This window comes from Cicer arietinum, chromosome 6, assembly GCF_000331145.2.
Source record: "Cicer arietinum cultivar CDC Frontier isolate Library 1 chromosome 6, Cicar.CDCFrontier_v2.0, whole genome shotgun sequence".
NCBI lineage: Eukaryota > Viridiplantae > Streptophyta > Magnoliopsida > Fabales > Fabaceae > Cicer > Cicer arietinum.
This window is the reverse complement of record NC_021165.2, coordinates 2,010,418-2,030,187: the sequence shown is the minus strand read 5'-3', so window position 1 is coordinate 2,030,187 and position 19,770 is coordinate 2,010,418. Positions and strand designations below refer to the sequence as shown.

General features: G+C 28.2%; 2 protein-coding genes across 2 annotated transcripts; one reads left to right on the top strand and one right to left on the bottom strand.

The window, feature by feature from the left end:
- Positions 1-1,668: 1,668 nt before the first annotated feature.
- On the bottom strand, positions 1,669-6,367 carry LOC101505797 (peroxisome biogenesis protein 3-2-like). Its single transcript, XM_004503248.4, has 7 exons — positions 5,972-6,367; positions 5,578-5,739; positions 5,236-5,435; positions 4,966-5,096; positions 3,530-3,663; positions 2,660-2,890; positions 1,669-2,120 (listed from the first exon to the last, which is right to left on the bottom strand). Exons 1-7 carry the CDS (start codon positions 5,983-5,985, stop codon positions 1,889-1,891), a joined length of 1,104 nt encoding a protein of 367 aa, XP_004503305.1. The 5' UTR covers positions 5,986-6,367; the 3' UTR covers positions 1,669-1,888.
- A 6,119-nt stretch (positions 6,368-12,486) lies between these two features.
- LOC101505459 (small ribosomal subunit protein RACK1) lies at positions 12,487-14,613 on the top strand. Its single transcript, XM_004503247.4, has 2 exons — positions 12,487-13,477; positions 14,352-14,613. The coding sequence occupies exons 1-2, from the start codon at positions 12,626-12,628 to the stop codon at positions 14,451-14,453; spliced, it is 954 nt and encodes a 317-aa protein (XP_004503304.1). The 5' UTR covers positions 12,487-12,625; the 3' UTR covers positions 14,454-14,613.
- The last annotated feature ends 5,157 nt before the right edge of the window (positions 14,614-19,770 follow it).

Below are 19,770 nucleotides of genomic sequence, written 5' to 3'. Positions count from 1 at the left end.
TTTATTAAAAATAATTTTTAAATTTTTAAATGAATTCAAACTTTCGAATTTTTTTGAGTAATTTGAAACATTACAAACATAATTGTTAATTTTTCAAAACAATTTTGAAAATTTCAAACAATACGAAATTTTTGAAATAAAAAATTCCAAAAAATACAATGTAACTATTTTGAAATAAAATTTATATTTCAAAGATTGGATAAAATTTTAAATTTTTGAAACTTTCATTTTCTCCGAATGTTTTAAAATGTAAATTTAGGTTTTTGAAGAAAAAAAATCATAATTTTCTACCATCTATCTATATCTCTCATCATACTACACTTAAAAAAAAGACTATTTTATCTTTTTTTTATTATATATAAAAAGTTCAAATTATTTTTCCTTTTCACCTAGACATTCGAAATTTTAGTAATTTTTTCGATATCTTCAAAACTTCCAAAGGACAAGTAAATTCTTTTTTTTGAACTTTTTGATTAATTTAAAACATCTGAAACATGAATTTTAATTTTTAAAAAAATGTTTGAAAGTTTTGAAAAATATGAAATTTCTAAAATACAAAATTTCACACTTTTTAAAAATTTCGATCAATTTAAAACTTTCTAAATAGATAATTCCATATTTTCAAAACATTCAAACAACACAAAACTTTTAAAATTCACTATTTTAAAACTTTCAAGTCAAATAAAACTTTATTTTTTAAACTTTCAAAAAATTTGAAAAAAATTGAAATTTTCTATAAACATTTGAAAAAAAGGGGAAAAAAATTAAACTTTTTATATATAATAAAAAGTGTAAACTAATATTTTTAAGTGTATCGAGGAGTGAGCGGTATAAGTAAGAGTAAAAAATAAAAAATTCATTTTTTATATTTAAAATATGTTTTTTAATTAGTATCTGTGTTAAATTTAATACCACTCTCTTACATTTTTTAAAATAATAATCGCAATTACACTTTTTTTTATATAAAAAGAGCAAGAATCTCAAACTAGTCATAACATGAGCACAATGATTGCATTCACAAAATGTATGCTCCACTTCCACCTCCTAATTTTGAGCCAACATCTTTATGATTTGTTGGATAAGACTTTTACCTCTAAAAGATTTGGTAGTAGGCTAAAAAAACTCGGATTTAGATAAACCAAAACTGTATTATTTTGAATTTTGTGCCAATTAGGTCTTCCAATTTGCAATTGTGTGATTTTGTGTTCTAATTACAGGAATGGTTTCTCTCAAGCCCTCTAATCACTACCTTTTTTAAATAAAAAAAAATTAATTATTATATTTAGGTCTTTTGTGTAACTGTCATTTACCTTCAAACTAAAAATGTAAATGAGTCACACGTGGGTATGACCTTACACATTACCTTTGTTTATCAAAATAGTCCTACTACATTTCCAAATCAATTAAATGAGCAATAAATCAGAAAACCTACGGTTCTACTGTATAAGGCATCTCAAGTATTTACATCATGAAATATATTTAAATTTGCACAGTGAACACAGTCTTTTAACTTAATTTTTTATACTAACATTAACTTTCTCCATTAAGGAAAAAACCTTATTTTCGGTTTCGTGTCATCGTCTGCAAAATATAAAAGGAAAAACGTTGGACTAACTCAATTGAATTGAACAACTCTCGCACACTTTGAAATAATAAGAACATATTAGATGACAAAACCAAAAGTCATTTTCCCATTCCCACTCCTCCAAACGCAAAAGGAGGAGCATTATGAAACACTAACTATTCATTAAAAAGATGAAGGCTAACAATTTACCTATTACTATCTCTTTTGAAACCTCGATTTAATGTACACTGTCTTACGCCTTTTGTGCAATGAATTTCAACTATTTGGTTTCTTTCAATTCAAACATAAAAATACTAATCGCTACTATGCACTTGGCATATTTGCATAGAGGAAAGTGAAAAAAAGTTCAACCTCTTGTATATTTTTAATGACTTGGATGAACCGATTTTTTCTAGGTTCTTCGACAAGCAAAGGACACATCTGTGCAACTTGAGGTAATATTCTGGCCAGCGGCACGCCTGTAGTCCCCATGAGCTCAGCCAGTGTATCCACCACAGCTTTCAGAGATATCTCTACAATGCCCCCAAATTCAGCACTGCAAAAAAAAGAAGAAATCATCATTTGAGATGTTTGTGAAACTTATTTAAAAAACCCTTGTTTAACACATGTCGAATATCTCATTTGGCTTTCTAATATAAAAAATATGAGGTACCTTACTGGGTATTGTAACATGTTGTGGATGTTTATATCTTTTGCCTATTTATATTGGTTGAGTTTTGCTTCTTACTTTGATTATATGAATCATCAAGTTTCACCTCTATTTATATTGGTTGAGTTTTGCTTCTTACTTTGATTATATGAATCATCAAGTTTCACCTCTTTTAGATCTTTTATAAATGATGCTCATGTAACATTTTGTCTAATTATAATATACCAATGTCTGGTGTCCTACATTTAGAACAATAGCAGTGTCTATATGTCGTGTTCAGTATTCATGTCAATGTTTGTGTTTCACTGTTGTCAACTAGTGCATTGGTTGCATTACAAGTAGAGAGAGTTCATGCATATGATAGGTATGTTGAGTTTCTAGGTAGTTGTAATTAACCATTGCATCCAAAACAAACAATAAAATACCTTGATAATACTTCCCGTGCTTCCATAATTAGTTGTTCGAACTCTGTCATATGACTCATATCAAATGGAACTATGTCACTACTGCCCGAGGTCGTGGAGTGTAATTTAACGTCATCGGGAATCATATATTTTAACCAGAAATGTGGGCTACCCCTGCTCATGAAGGTGTTCAGTATTTGTGTGATCGTTTCATGAAACGTTGCATTGTTGAAGAGACTAGTCAACTGCTTTCTGCACAATGAAATTGTACATAGCCAATTTAAATTGAGTCTTAATCATCAATCTAAAACATATCACTATTCTGAGGAAAAAAGTAAAACTTGGGTTAGAACTCTCATTGCTGATTGCCCTTCTATGTGTGCACATTTATACAAAAATATGTGTGTCGGCGGAAGGGAAATTTACTTACTCCTAGAGTAACTCTTGTCACACTTATTTTGTTTAATAACTCTTGAAGGCATAGTATTTCACCAATTTAACCATCAAACAAAAAGTTCTTATTGAATAAATCAAGTGTACACATTTTCAGAAAATTTAAAATCTAAAACTTCACCGAATATCTACAATATAACGATAATTTATACTTTAAAAAATTGAATTAAATACTGATCATAAAATCGCAAAACTTAGTCAAGAATAGATTTTAAGGTTGGCAAGTTTCAAAACACAGACTTGGCTACTGACAATTTTATGCACAATGGTAGCAAAATAAAATCCTACAGCCTAAACTATTCACAATTAAGATTGTTCTATACTTTATGGAAAACATTAAAAGAAATTTCTTTATATATCCAAGACAAGATTTTTAATGATTGATAGATTCAATTCACAAATTGTTAACCACCAAAAAATATAAGAAAGAAACATCACCCTTGGAGAACTTCTTTTGTTGCCGCCTCCATGTCAGAAATCAAGGCAGGCATACTATGCTGAGAGAGAAAATCAACACTTCCCAGAAATTTCTGCTGGTCCTCCCCATCAACTACATCTCCACCTTCCTGCACCTAAAGCAACATAGAAGGGAGAAAAACACTTTTAAGGGGCACTGGAATTAAGTTCAACATCCATATGCAACCTCAAGATAACAAAAGAAAACCTAAAACACAAAAACAATAAATGACAACAACAGAAAATTATAATGTAGAATGTGAAATCATATTATATTGAAAGAAAATAATAATACCTCAATAGTAAAACATAAAGCTTTAAGAAGACAAACTTCATCTTTGTTATCAATATCATTAGTGTTATTCCTTTATCAAAGATTTTGTGCTCCAAACCATTAGGCGGAAAGTGTTAAAATTAAATATTTCAATATATTCACAAATAATTGGTTTCTATTGATAGTCCACATCGGATGACATCCATCACCTTACTAACCGATTTTGTATGGTTGAGTTAGGTCCAACCTAAATTCCAAGATGGCATCAAAGTCTATCCATTCAGGTCACCCACCAAATTATCAACTCAGGAAGCCCAATAATGCTCTAACACGAGGCAGTGTATTGAGAAAAATTCAAGTCTCATATTGAAAAGAAATAATTAAAAGAGTTTATAAAGAGTGACACACTACACTTTACTAGCAAGATTTGTAAGAATGAGTTAGACCCAATATTAAAACCTAACAGTTTCAATAGCTCTGTTGCTCAAGTGTGATCAATCATCTAAACCAGAGGTTTTGTAAATAATAATTAGAACATTTACTTAAAATATGGAAGATTGTCATTAATCATATTTGCTCAAAATTTTGTGAGAAAAATTTGAAGTAAGATGTTTAATTGTAATTTCTTCTTTCCATTTTTTATTCTAATAAATAGACAGGCATTAATTCTTTCATAAGAACCTTCTTTGGAAATCCAAAATGCCCCAAGCTCAGGCCTTCTATTTGAATAGCTGTACTAAACAAGACCCGATACTAACAAACATTACAGCGGTGAAGATTCATACTCCTAACAAGGCAGTGTTTTCAAATATATACCTGTGTTTCTCTAGTGCAGAAAGAGCTGCATATGTGGTTGTCAAAAGATAACAAATGTGCACTAGCAATAGAGGAAAGGAATCATTGAAAAAGTAATTTAGCAGTATATCCCGAAGGAACGTCTTTATTGATACTAATATTGAAGATTCTTTCTGTACCAGATGGAGATTTGTACAATGATAAAAAGGAAAACACTCAAGACAGAAATGAAAATACAAATACAGGCCGATATATTCAAAAGCCATGAAAAACTCATCACGCCGAAAAGGAAAAGAAAAACGGCATCACATCGAATGACCATAAGATGAAAAAAGACAGCTGTTCTTACCATTAAATTGGAGCTTCCAAAGCTTCGTGCAGTATCAATGTATAGATGCCTTCCTAGTATATTGACTTGAACTTTTGTATATAAGCTAAGCATTACTGTTGCCCAAACTGACAATGCCATTCTTGTGAAACCTGTGGGCAAAAATTGCACACATGTATGCTTATTATTAACCCTCATTGATTATAGCAGCAATCTGATATGAATTAACAAAGCGACAAAGCTAGAGGTGTAATAGCAAATCAAATATGGGAGGCAAGACAAGATTCATACTTAGAATTTTGAGTCTACCCCACAAATTTAGTTTCTCTGATTGTGTTAAAGTGTTGGGCTGACCCTTTCCTTGTATTAGCCTCTCAAGAAGGTGAGAAAGATCCAACTCTTCAGCTATCCGGCAACTTAAGTTGTGCATAGTATGAGGCAATGTTATTGTATCAGAAATTCTCTGAATATTCTCGAAGTGATTTTGCATCCTATAATTTGTCAATTGCAACAACAACAAAACAAACAAAGACATGCCATCAACATTTGTTGTTTTTAGATAGTGGTAACAGAAAACATATCTATCAATGAACCTAATTTTTATAAACAATTAAAATTGATAATTGACTTAACTGAGCCTTCATAAACTCCTCAGTTTCCCTCTGAACTTCAAGTTCCCTCTCAAGTGCATAGAGCCTTTGTCGATGAGCACCATAAAGCTTATACAAACAATAGCCACCTCCAAAAACACCAACGGAGAGGAAAATCTTCCTCCTATGCCGCCTCCAAAAATCCCTAATACAGAATAAAAAACCCTTCAAATCAAAATAATGCAAAATTGCATAGAAAACAATAACGAAGATGCAGCCATTTTAATCATCACAAAACTAACAATTGAAGAAACCCTTGTTCTAAAATCTATAAAAGTTTACAAATTTATTTAAGTAACAACAATCCAATTACATTAGAGACATTAAGCAAAAAGAGAAACAAACTAAAAAGATGATATCAAAGTTCAAAACTTTACCTCACAGAGAGCATTTTGTTGATGAAGCTGATGAGTTAAGAAACAGAATATTACAATTGGAAAGGGAGCAATAGAAGAAAAAAGTATAAAGGGGTTGAGGAGAGAAATAAAAATAGAGGGACTTTGGAAAACACGCCGCAAGGATAAGAGAAAGTGGGGTGTTGTATTGTACTAGAAGTAGTGTATGTGAGTGGGCACAGAGAGAGAGAGAGAGAGAGAGAGAGAGAGAGAGAGAGAGTTAAGAGAAAAGGGTCGGAGGGAGGAAGGAAGTGTGATTGGGGCGAGATTGGTGGTTTTTACATGAATGAACCTTGAAGTTTCAGAATCGAATCTGAGTGTTTTCTTCTTTCGATTTGTAACTACGGAGCTAAGAATCTAAACCAATTAATAAAATATCGTAGGTTTTTTTTGAATTTATACAAGGGGACCCGGAACCTAAATAAAAGGTTAACAAAATATTAAAATTAACTTTTTTGTATGTTTTGCCAATATACAATTTTTTTTCTTAAGAAATTCATCCACCGATATGAGGGTTTTTCATACAAATATCCTCTTTTTAAAATTTTAATACCATATTGCTCCACTTTCAAAAAAATAATACTAAAATGTCCTACTTTTTAGCCCTAGTTACAAGTCGTAACTTGAGAATGCAACTTTCTAAAGAAAAAAATTTCGAACCTCACTAAATAGTGGCATCCTGGGGATGCGACCTCCTACTTCCTTAATTTTTTTTTTTCAATTTTGTTATTTATTTTTTGGTATATTATATTTGGTATATTATATTTATTATTATTAAATATTTTAAAAATAATTATAACATTAAAAAATACAAAATATTATTATAAATAATAAAAATAATTAAATTAATAATATTATATAACTTTTAATAATTATTATAATAATAAAAATTCTAAATTTTAATAAAAATAATAATAGTAATAATAATAATAAAGTAGATTATATTATTAAAATAAAATTAATTAAATTGAACCAATAAAATACGTTAAATTAAAAAAAAAAGTATAGAAAATTGAAGAAAAAAATCCATCAAATTTATATTTTATTATTATTATTTTCATTAATTTTTATTTATTAGATAAGAAAATTAGGAGAAATTTGTTATAATAACCTGCCAAAGAGGAGGAGAAAGTTGTTATAATAATTTGCCAAAAAATCAAAATACTATTAGAGGAAGTTGTTAAGAAAATACATTGTTATTTTATGGCAAAATATCAGGAACACACGTTTGTTTTATCAAATTATTATAACAACTTCCTCTATTTTGGCAAATTAGTATAACAACTTCCTCCTCTTTTTTGGCACATTATTATAACAAATTCCTCCTATTTTTCTTATCTAATAAATAAAAATTAATGAAAATAATAATAATGATAAAATATAAATTTGATGTATTTTTTCTTTCAATTTTCTGTTTTTTTTTTAATTTAATGTATTTTATTGGTTCAATTTAACTAATTTTCTTTTATTAATATAATCTACTTTATTATTATTATTATTATTATTATTATTATTATTAAAATTTAGAATATTATAAAATTATTAGTATTATTTATTAATGTATTTTATTATTGTTATTATTATTATTATTATTATTATTATATTATAAAAATTTATAATATTATTAAATTTATTTTTATTATTATTATTATTTTTCATAATAATATTTTGATTTTTTAAATGTTTTAATTAATAGAATTTTCTTTTTATTATTATTATTATTAAAATTATTATTTTTATTATTATAATAATTATTAAAAGTTATATAATATTATTAATTTAATTATTTTTATTATTTATAATAATATTTTGTATTTTTTAATGTTATAATTATTTTTTAAATATTTAATAATGATAAATATAATATACCAAATATAATATACTCAATAATAAATAACAAAATTAAACCAAAAAAAAATTAGGGCTAAAAAGTAGGGCATTTTAGTATTATTTTTTTTGAAGTGGGGCAATCTGATATTAAAATTTTAAAAAGATGATATTTGTATAAAAAAACTCTGATATGAAGAGAATAAAAAAATATCTCGTATCTAAATTCATGCATCAATATATCAAAAATTTCTAAAATTATCTTAGAATTGTACTTAGAAGTTATAAGATGTAATTATAAAACTTTTTGATACACACTACAATAATGTTGTATCAACGTCTAAATATATTGTAAATATTTTAGTAGTTAATATGTCAAAGTGACATAATAATATAATATAATTGTATATATATGTATAAATAATTAGATTATTAATATATAGAAAAAACATAGTTTTAACTATGTGGTTTTTAGAAAAAATAAAATTTTAGTAATTTAGAGTCGGATCTGAAAAATGAATAGAAATTAATTAAGAATTATTTTAATTAGCATTTAAATTCTAAAAATTAAAATTTACCAAACTAAATAACTTAATATGAAAGCGTATTAGCTTAAAATTGTTTTGTTTTAAAAATAAAAAACAAGAATGTCATTGTTTTATATTAATTTAATCTTAAAACAATTATATAAATTTGTCTAAAGATCAATACGATTTTATGTTTAATATTTTGAAACAATTTATCTAAATTAATTTGAGAGATCTCGCATAATTGATTTTTATTTTATATTTTTATTAAAATAAATTAGACGAATTGAATTCTCATATTCATCTAAGATTAATACATGTCTCAATGAGAGTGTTATGAGACGTATCATCTATCAAATAGGTAGGTCTTTGCATCTGCGTAGAAGTTGAACTCACGATCTTAATTAATTTGATTTCAATTTTTGGATAAAAACCAATCTTATGTGATTTTCGGTGATTTTAGTTCTTCAAACTGAAAAGGACGTCCTTTTTGTTTTGTGGTTGCTTGGCTTACACATGAAGAACTCGATGATTTTATAAAACATGTGGGACTTCTTAATTTATTATAAACTCCTTTTAATCCAACCTAAAATAGTGAAATTTTTTTATTCTTTGGGAATATCTTTGCTAACGTTTGATGCATTGCCTTGAGGAGAAATTTAGGAATTTTGCTTATGGACCGAACAAAATCCTTAAGGAACTTCAACAAAATCCATTTAATGAGTACATGATTATTTTGCAGCATGATAAATGTCTGTGTGTGTTTTAAAAAGCCAACCTTCTATTAAGGAAAAATGGAGCGTTGTTGGACCTTCCTTGCGTAGAATGACCAAGTGTGATTTGAATCCTTCTCGCACTAGAAAAATCAACAACACCTTCCATATTAGCTAAACATTTTTGTGATGTATCTTACAAGATCGTCACAAAACTAATGGCACAAAAGGTTGTGGGATGTAATTGAGATTCTTATTAGTCGAAAATTGGGGTAGTTCTGTTCTTAAATATAGCATTGATAATATGATTATTGTTTAAAATAGTCTTTTACTTTAAAAATATTTGCAGTGTGATTTGAGTCAATTTTAAAATAAAAAATCATCTGATTCAAATATAAAATTACATGCGTTCTCATTTGGATGACAAATTTTAAAAAATTAATCTAATTCAATTTAAAATAGTTTAATTTTGATCAAGTTTTTTATATCAAAATTACAATTATAAAAAAAAATATTAATATTATAAAAACATGATAAAATAGTAAGGATGATGCAAAATATATAATATACTTAAATTTAATATTACAAAATAATAATGATTGATTATATTTAAAATACAAAAAAAACAACAAAATATAATAAATTAAACTAACAAATATTATTAGGGAAGAAAGTTTAAACATGTGTTTAATATATCAAAAATTAAACTAATAAATCATGGAATAAATTAAAAAAATAAGTCAATAATATTTGTGCTTTATATCATACTATAAAAAATAAATAAGTATTGAAATTTATGATTGATGTTTGGTTCCATTTTGAAAAATGAATCTGCAATCTGATCTGATTCGTGCAATTTTAACAAAAGGAGGTCCAAAAGTATTTAATTTTGTGGAGTTTTTGATTTTTTATGGACGAATTGTTGTTTTTTTTTTTTATTGGTTTTGATGTGAACACCCTAATTAATTCTATGACATTTGAAAAATGAGAGATTCGATAGGTGGCCGTAAAAATTGACCCGAGAAGGCGTGTGATAGACTTGGCATGGGAGAGTTTGAGAAAATATATCAGAGGTACTTATTCTTCATCAATGGGCTCCCATAGAGAGTTTGGGGGAAAATGATATGATAATTAGTTCTTCAAAGCAAATGCGATATCTTTTATAGGTCGAGTAACATGTTTTAAATCCATGTTATTCTCACTTTATAGTTACACCATGCAAACAACTTACACTCATTGTTGGCTCATCCCTAAAGATGAATACTTCATTCTTTACGAAGGTTGGTTGAAATTTGAGTGTTAATGAAAATTCCATATATGTCAAGGTTATTGGGACTAAACATAATCATACCTTAGAATTTGTACCTAAAATCAATGACAATCAGAACTTGTCTAATATTGGATATAAGTGGAAGGTGGTCACCATTGAAGAATTGGTAATGGTGTTCGTGTGAGCATATGGCACGATAGTTATGTTCGTGGGGTTTTGAAATTTAATAATTGTATTATTCGTCAAATATTTGAGAATGAATTGGCCCCCTAAGTTAATTATTTTTTTTCGCCACCAAGATCATTGGATTTGTCCTCAATCCACCCCCACAACAATGACGAAACTCTTGTGCTTGGTTTGAATTTGCATATGACTCTTCCATCAACTATGTATAGAGTAGCTTATCTCCAAATACCTCAACCATCCTAATTGATGTTTTCAGATAAATAAATGTGGCAGTGGAATGGTTCAAATACTATTGAATACCTTATTTGGAGATTAGCAATATCCTATATGGAATGGTTCAAAGTCTTTCTTGTATGGATTCATGTAATGTGTGGAATATAAACTTTAAAAGTCTCTTACACGACATGTGTGACTGCACTCATACAAATACTATTTGCAATACTCTAAACAAATATTTTGATTTGTATTGTTTTTAGTAGACAAATATATTAGATGAACAACACGTTAACCTCTTTGGTAATCCTTTTTATTAAATGTTGGTATATTTTATTTGCAGTTGTTTTAAATGAACTTTGGTATCATCAGAATGACTACATATTCAATCAAGTTTATTTATCTGTTTCCAATTCAACTCGCACAATAATTAAGATATCAGAGGAAATTCATTCGAACTTTTAATAGGCTAGTCTTGGAGGAAACAAATTATAATTTTGCCATCTATTGGTATAATGTCTTAACCATTTATAGAGATTAGTTGCAGTTATATTACGTGAGATAATAATTGATCATTCATAGCAACTTTGACATGTAATACCAGTTAATATTCAACAAATGCAATGGAGTTATGATCTATATATCATGGAGTACAATTTGCTATTCAAATAGGTTTCTATCTTTTAATAGTATATATATTAATGTGTACTCAAAAACATTTTGATGGGTGAAAGATTAGTGGAGTTTCATCTCACCGTCATTGTTATCATCTTTTGAGACGAGTTAATTCCTATGTTGCTGTATGTAAAGCAAAATTAAAGTGTGCGTAACGGAAATTAATCAAGTTTTCCGTAAAAAATTAATATTACATAATAATAAATATTAATTACATTTGAAATATATGAAGTAGTAAAAAAATCAACTTGTGATTATTATAAAAAAATCAACCAATAATAAACTAATATAATGTCTCGTACTAATACTAAAATCAAACAATTTTAAAACTTATATATACAATTGGATTCAATTAACAAAACTAAATCCTATTTTACGATCAAGAGTTTATTTTATGCTCATTTGAGTGTTAACCTCCTAACTTTCAACATTTAAACCAATGGTCTTATTTAATTTTTATCCAGTAAACAAAATATCACAATATAATTTTATTAATTATTATTTTGTAAACAAACACATCTATACTATATTTTATCATTGCACTAGTATAGGCTAAATGGATCAAAAACTGATATTAAATAACCCCATCCAACCCATGACCTTAATCCAATAAACCAATTGAATACCGAATGAACATGTGGTTGTTTCGAAAAACTTGAAATTTCAAGTTTTAAGAAAATTTAAAAATAATTTTGTTCTTTTTCAAATAAAAGGTCAGAAAAATTTTTCACAAATTTTTTAGTATTCCAAAAATTTAAAACCCCATTTTTTTTGATAATTTAAATTTTCAAACGTTTGTATTGAGAAACATAAATTAAATTTTTCAAAATTTTTTGCGTAATGAAAAACTTGAATTGGATTTTCAGAAAATTTTTGGATGGTGAAAAAAATGACAATTTAAATTTATAAAATAATAAAAAATTCAAAAATAAAATTGTCATTTAAAAAAAATTATGGGTATAGATATAACAGTTCAGTGGGGGTACATGGTAAAGTGTTATAATTTCGGGCCGGTACAGAAGCAGCAACACGGTTGGGCCGTAAGCAAAGTGAACGGTTGGATCTAAACCCAAACGAACAGACTTAAAAATCCCGAAAGAAAAGGTTATCTCCAAAACCCTAGTTTTTGCACTATATATTGCTTCACTACCACAAACGCGAAGAAAGCCTCTCACATATTCACAAGCAAACCCTAGAAAGAGAATTCATTCTCCCAAAAACAACAATGGCTGAGGGGCTCGTTCTTCGCGGCACCATGCGTGCTCACACCGACGTTGTCACTGCAATCGCCACTCCGATTGATAACTCTGACATGATTGTCACCGCTTCACGTGACAAATCAATCATCCTCTGGCACCTAACCAAGGAGGAGAAGGTCTACGGTGTTCCCCGCCGTCGCCTCACTGGTCACTCTCACTTCGTTCAAGACGTTGTCCTCTCATCCGACGGTCAGTTTGCTCTCTCTGGTTCATGGGACGGTGAACTCCGTCTTTGGGATCTCAACGCCGGAACCTCCGCTCGCCGATTCGTCGGTCACACCAAAGACGTGCTTTCCGTCGCTTTCTCAATTGACAACCGTCAGATCGTGTCGGCTTCTCGTGACCGTACGATTAAGCTATGGAACACACTCGGTGAGTGCAAGTACACTATTCAAGACGGCGATGCTCATTCCGATTGGGTTAGCTGTGTTCGATTCAGCCCTAGCACTCTTCAACCAACAATTGTTTCTGCTTCATGGGATCGTACTGTGAAGGTTTGGAATCTGACTAATTGCAAGCTGAGAAACACACTCGCTGGCCATTCTGGCTATGTCAACACTGTTGCTGTTTCACCTGATGGTTCTCTCTGTGCCAGTGGTGGCAAAGATGGTGTTATTCTTTTGTGGGATTTGGCTGAGGGAAACTATGCTGGTTCTATTATTCATGCTTTATGTTTCAGTCCCAACAGGTACTGGCTTTGTGCTGCAACTGAGACCAGCATTAAGATCTGGGATTTGGAAAGCAAGAGCATTGTTGAGGACTTGAAGGTCGACCTTAAGGCTGAGGCCGAGTCTGGTAGTGAAACTACCAAGAAGAAGGTATTTTTGGAAATTCACTTTTAATTGCTTTGATTTTGTTTCCCTTTGATTGTTATGACTAGTAATTTGTGATTGTTTTTTGTTTATAGTTAAGAAACATTATTCTTATTCAACCTATTAGTTATAGCTTATATTAATGTGTTTTTTGTTGTGTAAAATGTTTTTTATGGCTTGTTAAACCTGGTTTTTAAGCTGTGATTTTATTTCGATATTACTATCTAACGCTTTTCATAATTAACATATTGAATTGGATGATTTTTTTTTTGTTTAGGTTGAGAGTTATGCTTATTTCTGTGCTGTGCAGTTATAATCTTACAACAAATATTGTATTTTGCAATGGAGTTATTTTTGTTTGGAATATTGTGCTTTTGACATTGAATTGGATAACCTGTTTTTTCTGTTTGAATGTCTTGGCTGAAACATTGCATATTTGTTTTCAGTTTGATTAGATATTAAATGACTGATATATAGAAACAAATGTCATCCCATGTTGCCTACTTACTATTTTACATGTTGGTTCTTATTTTGATTGGATTATTAATCTAAGACATTTATGATGTTTGCTTGATTATTGTTGTTTATTATGTTGTTTTTCACTTATAGGAAAAACGAATTCCCCTAGGTTTGTGATACTTGTTTATTTTTTGAAAAATGTTTACAATAGACCTATAATCTTTGAAATTGTGCCTCAATACTTTGATTATTTTTTTGATTGATACAATTTGCTTAACTCTTTTATGTAGTTTCTTTATACCTTAGCGTATTGTGCAGTTAGCACTCCCCTTGAATTATTTGATTGATTTGCAAACCTAAAATGGAAATGTTCTTTACAATTGAGTCCCTTATTTGCTTTATTGTTGCCATTTTATTGTAGGTGATCTACTGTACAAGCTTGAACTGGAGTGCAGATGGAAGCACCTTATTTAGTGGCTATACAGATGGTGTTGTCAGAGTTTGGGGTATTGGGCGTTATTAGTAAAGCTGCAGTTTTTTAATGTGTCAAACTGTTTTGGTTCTTGTTTTTTATTTTTGAGACAAAATTAGTTACTGCTTTACCGTAGAATCAATTTTAATTTTGATGACAATGGCTTTGTGGCCTTCTTTAATTTATATTGAAACGTTTGCTTTGCTTTTTATTTATTTGTATGTGGATTTTTCAATATTTTGCCTTGCTTCTTCCTCCTAGTTACAAGAATAATCATTATATTGAATATGAATGAAGTATAGTTGAGACAGAACATCATATAGTTTTGATAGAGCAATTAACGGCATTGCATTGAGTTCCATACACACGTTTTGGTAGTAAATTTGAGAAGAGCATTCTCTTTCTTCAGCTTCCATTCATCTTTAATTGTTTGGAGAGATTATTAGATCGAGTGGAGACTTAGCTGTTATTTGGATATGCCTCATTGTTTTTTTCCACAGTGTAGGACGCGATTAGTATAATAGCTTGAAAATTGGATCCATTTTGCTTCCTAAAATTTAGTTTTTTTCGGATTAATTTATATTATTTTGGGCCTGTGTTTCATGTGCTATATATTTTTTCTGTGACTTTCGTAGTTTGAACTTCTGTTATTCCATGTTCTTTCTTTCGATACTATCCAAGATTGTCGCCTTTTTCTTTAACTGCGAAGCTTGTTTGGCATATAAGCTAATCATTATTATTTAACAAATACAGTGAGGTTATGTTGCATCCTTTGATGTTCGAAATTCTTTAATTCAGTCATCATTTTTGTCAGTGATGTGGTATTACATTTTCTTGATGTTTGTTGGCTCATGTATCATCTACGTTTAAAATAGAGTTCAAAGCAAGAAATGTTGTTAGCTATTCATTTGTGTAAGCTGATTTTTGAGATACCATTTGTATCACTGCACCCATTGGTTTAGTGTTTTTTACTGGAGACTTTCAATACTGATTATTAAATGTATATAGTTTTTGTTTTTAGTTATTTATTATAATTTTAATTTAAGAAATTTGATTACTTTAAATGTTTTTATTTTTTAATAATTTTCATTTTATTATTACTAATAATAAATTTTCAAACTATATTTCTATTTAAGTTTATATTTATGGTAATTTGTTACGTGCAAATTATAACAATAATTTTAATAACTAAGTTTGGTCACGCCCTTATAGTGAAAGAGCCTAATTTGCATCAGAATGTTAAGTATATTAAAATAGTGGAGGTATGTGCATGTACAATTGACTGGAGAGTCACAAAAGTTCCAACAAGATCCATCGTTTTCTCACTGTGTAGTAGTGGAGGTATGTGCATGTGTGACCTTTTATGAATTTTTAAAATTAACGAGATATTAAAAATGGTACTAGAGCATGCTTCTTTATGTACTTGTAGTTTGGAGACAAACCATGCAAAACCTTGTTGAAATGTGGTCTGAAGAAGAATTACTTTTAGGTAAAGATTTACATAAATTAATTGAATTCACATCAAAATGATATGGATTCTAAAACTACGTTGATATGAGATTGTACAAATGTTGTTAAGTTTAGAAGAATTGATAGGTATTATTTATACCGACAAAATATATATATGTTCTATTTCGTAACTTATAATATAAAAACTTCGTATAGTTAGAAGTGTTTGACTTCAATTAGTAATTAGATGGGAGACATTTTAAAAAGGTTTCACAAAATATGAAGGCAAAGCATGTAGATAAAAACGTGTTAGGTTTTTGGAAACAATCGACAATACTTAAAAGCATTCGAAGATGTTACATACGCTTATGTTAGAGAGTGCAATAGATTAACGTTATGACAATTGTTACAGGGACAAAGATCCTTTGTAAGGATGGAACGTCACTATACCTTTATTGGTAGAGGTCCAGATGGCAAAGAGAGAAATTGATAGATGAGACCACATAGCTTGATCCAATGAGAGAAATGAAGGGCAATTACAGGTGTTCAAATATGAAGTGATCCCAATAAATAAAAAAGTCGATTCAAAAATTCGAAGACTGTAAAATATTAAATATTATTAGATGAGTTCATCCCTTTTTGTGAAAAGGATTGATATCAATTTGGATTTTAGATTTTCTAAAAGTGAACAAAACCATATATATTTTAATACTTATTTGTTTTTATTATTACGAGGTGTTATATTAATCTATTACGTTTTATTTTTTTAATAACACTTATTTGTTTAAGTTATTCAAATTTTTATATTATTTCATACATTTTAAACTTTATTAAATATAATCGATCATGATATTATATTAAACATATATTATATTATATTATATTATATTATATTATATTATATTATATTATATTATATTATATTATATTATATTATATTATATTATATTATATTTAAAATCTATTAATTTATCGTGACTTTTAAATATTTTTTAATTTTCTTAATTGTAAATATGATCAACTAGAAATCAATCAAATCTATATAATATAATAAACATAATTTTCATTTAATAAATTTTAGTTTTTTACTTAAACAATAATTATTTGTCATAAAATACAAGTAAAGTTTACTTTTTATGTATGCATATTTTTAATGAGTTTGGTTATTATAGACATTAGTGTGAAATGTTTTATACATGACAACCAACCATTTATGTGATTATGAAATAATTATGAATAAAGTTAAATATTTGTAATACTTTAATAATTATGATTTAGTAAAATAGTAAAAATTATTTATTGACAATATATTAATTTTTAATATACATTTATACAAATATTTAATATAATATTGTTGAGACAAAATCTCTCAAATGCTGCAAACGTGAGGATGGACTGCAATTTGAAAAAACTCCAGATTTGGACAATCTGATCGCTCACCAAAACAAATGTGTTTATTCAAATGCATAACAATGTCAAACATGAATAAACAAAGCATTTAAAATTAAGAGTCAAAAGGTCAAAAGAAAAAGATGAATATGGCTAGATCTAGTATGCAGAGGATGGCAGAATAGGCAGAGGATAGGCCAGCAAAAGTGAAAGCAACTCATCAGGCATGTGCAAAGGCTAAAATCTGAGGGCTTACACGTTTTTATACATGAAGAAGTCAAGTTAACAAAAGGCAACTTGAAACAAGCCAAAAATGGAAGATCACATGTTGCTGCCAGATCTGATCCTCAGACTGAGTATGACAGTCCTATGTCATAGGGTGGCTTTTTCTCTCTTGTCAACATCACATCAAAAGGTGAAACCAACCTAGACCTTAAAGTCTTCGAAAAATGCAGCTCAGAAACAGCCTTGCACTCTGATTAAAGAGAAAAAACAAGGACATGTCAAGATCAAAGCTATGATGCGTGAGGATGGGTTCTGCCTAGCCTAACAAGCTGAGTGGCAGTTCTGTAATTATGATGAAAACATTGGATCCTTTGAAAATGAGCTCCAACGGTCATCAAGGGCTTGAATCTTTATAAAATGCAAACAAGCTCTCCATTAGAATACACACAACACAATTGCATAAAAAGATCAAGTATCTTAAAGCTTTCAAGAAGCAAATCACATCCTCTCTTCTTACTTTCTTTGATCCTACACACAATCACTCTCATTCTACTTTGTAATTTCCTAGTGAGTGAAGCTTGGAAATATTTGAAAATTGATTGTAAGCTTGGTGAAGCTTGATAATACACAGTTTGTAATCATCCTCGGTTTGATGATCGATCTGTTTGAAAGTTAGTGAAATCTCACAAGGGTGTGAAGACTGGACGTAACCATATTTGGGTGAACCAGTATAAAATTGTGTGTGTCCCTCATATTCTGCTCCTACTCTTTTGCTCAACTTAGATCTAACGATTTAAAAATCTCATCCTCAAGCTAGCCATCCTCAGCGAGAGGATAGTTTTTAAAAACACTTAGAATTTATTTTTAACAGCAAAATCCCAATTCAACCCCCCCCCCCCCTTCTAGTGATATTTAGCTACATCAAATATTTGTCTTATGTTGGAAAAAACTAGTATATCTCGATGAATTGTTCTTATTATAAGGCATGACGAGAAAGAGTTTTGTTTCTCCATCTCTGCATTCGACTAGTTGGAGAATCTACACACATCTCTATTTTTTTTTATTGGGTTTGAAATTTATCATTTGCAATGAGGTTCGGGTTTTCTTACTTGCGATAATACCTATTCAAATATATAAAATGATAAATTTAAAAGTCATATTTATTATAATCAATATACTAACAAAATTATTATTATATAATAATAAAATTAAAAGAATATTAAAATATACAGAGAAAATATTGTAATTTTTAATATTGAAAAATATTAAATATATATATATATATATATATATAATTTATAACTTGTTTAAGACAAATACTAATATGACAAATTCAAATGCAAAGATAAGTGAATAATTTGTTTATTTATTTATATTTATATTTTATTTTAAGAATGCTGGAATAACTTTTACTTGATTAGTATTATTTTCTTACCAAAAACTATTAGAGACAATTTACTTTTAGAGAACGTTTCTAAAAATAATTTTAGTAGTTAATCAGTAGATAAGATACTTTTTAAAGCGAATAATTATTTATCTTTTTAGAGATAATGGAAATGTCACAAAATTATTTTTATGATTTCATAAATACTTTTTTATTAATTAATATTTTATCTTATATTCATGATAATGATTTATTTCAAAAATCTCTCATTCAATTAAATTCAACACACATTTTGAAAAATAAAAACAAAAACTAATTTCACAAAGTGAACGGTCTTTAGTATTAATTTTTTTTAACTAAACCCTCGGTATTCATTTTTTTAAAATGATTAAATAATATATTTTTAACAATAATTTTTTATGTAACTGAATTTGTCATAACTACCACTTAGTTATTTTTTTTAAACATATAATCATACATTGATTTCTGAGTTATATTATATATTTTTTGTTTTTTGTTTTTGTTTTCTGATAAAAAAAAATATTATAATGTTTGTTTGTTAAATATGTGGGGTCTATCATTAAACTATAGTTTAACTAGTAAATATCGATATTGTTAGGTTTGATATTTTGTTCCAGAAAAAAAAAAACGCAGAGTCCAATCAAATTCAAAATTTAGAGCTTAATTGATACATATTGTTTTTTTTATTAATAAAATGATAATCACTCATTTAAATTGATATAATACATTATACAATACACATTCATAATTTGCTAAAACCAAAAATGAATAATTTGTAGATAAACTCATAATTTTTTTTTTGTCTTAACTCAATTATATTAAAAATACTTATATATCTATATTTGTAACATTGAGTATGTCAATATAATTGATTAAAATTTATAATAAATAAAAACTACT

Coding starts and splice junctions, on each gene's coding strand:
- LOC101505797 (XM_004503248.4), bottom strand. Junction 5,097..5,235: donor GGGTAGACTCAAAATTCTAA/GTATGAATCTTG, acceptor TTTTGCCCACAG/GTTTCACAAGAATGGCATTG. Junction 2,891..3,529: donor ACAAAAGAAGTTCTCCAAGG/GTGATGTTTCTT, acceptor TTCATTGTGCAG/AAAGCAGTTGACTAGTCTCT.
- LOC101505459 (XM_004503247.4), top strand. CDS start 12,626: ATGGCTGAGGGGCTCGTTCTTCGCGGCACCATGCGTGCTCACACCGAC. Junction 13,478..14,351: donor GTGAAACTACCAAGAAGAAG/GTATTTTTGGAA, acceptor ATTTTATTGTAG/GTGATCTACTGTACAAGCTT.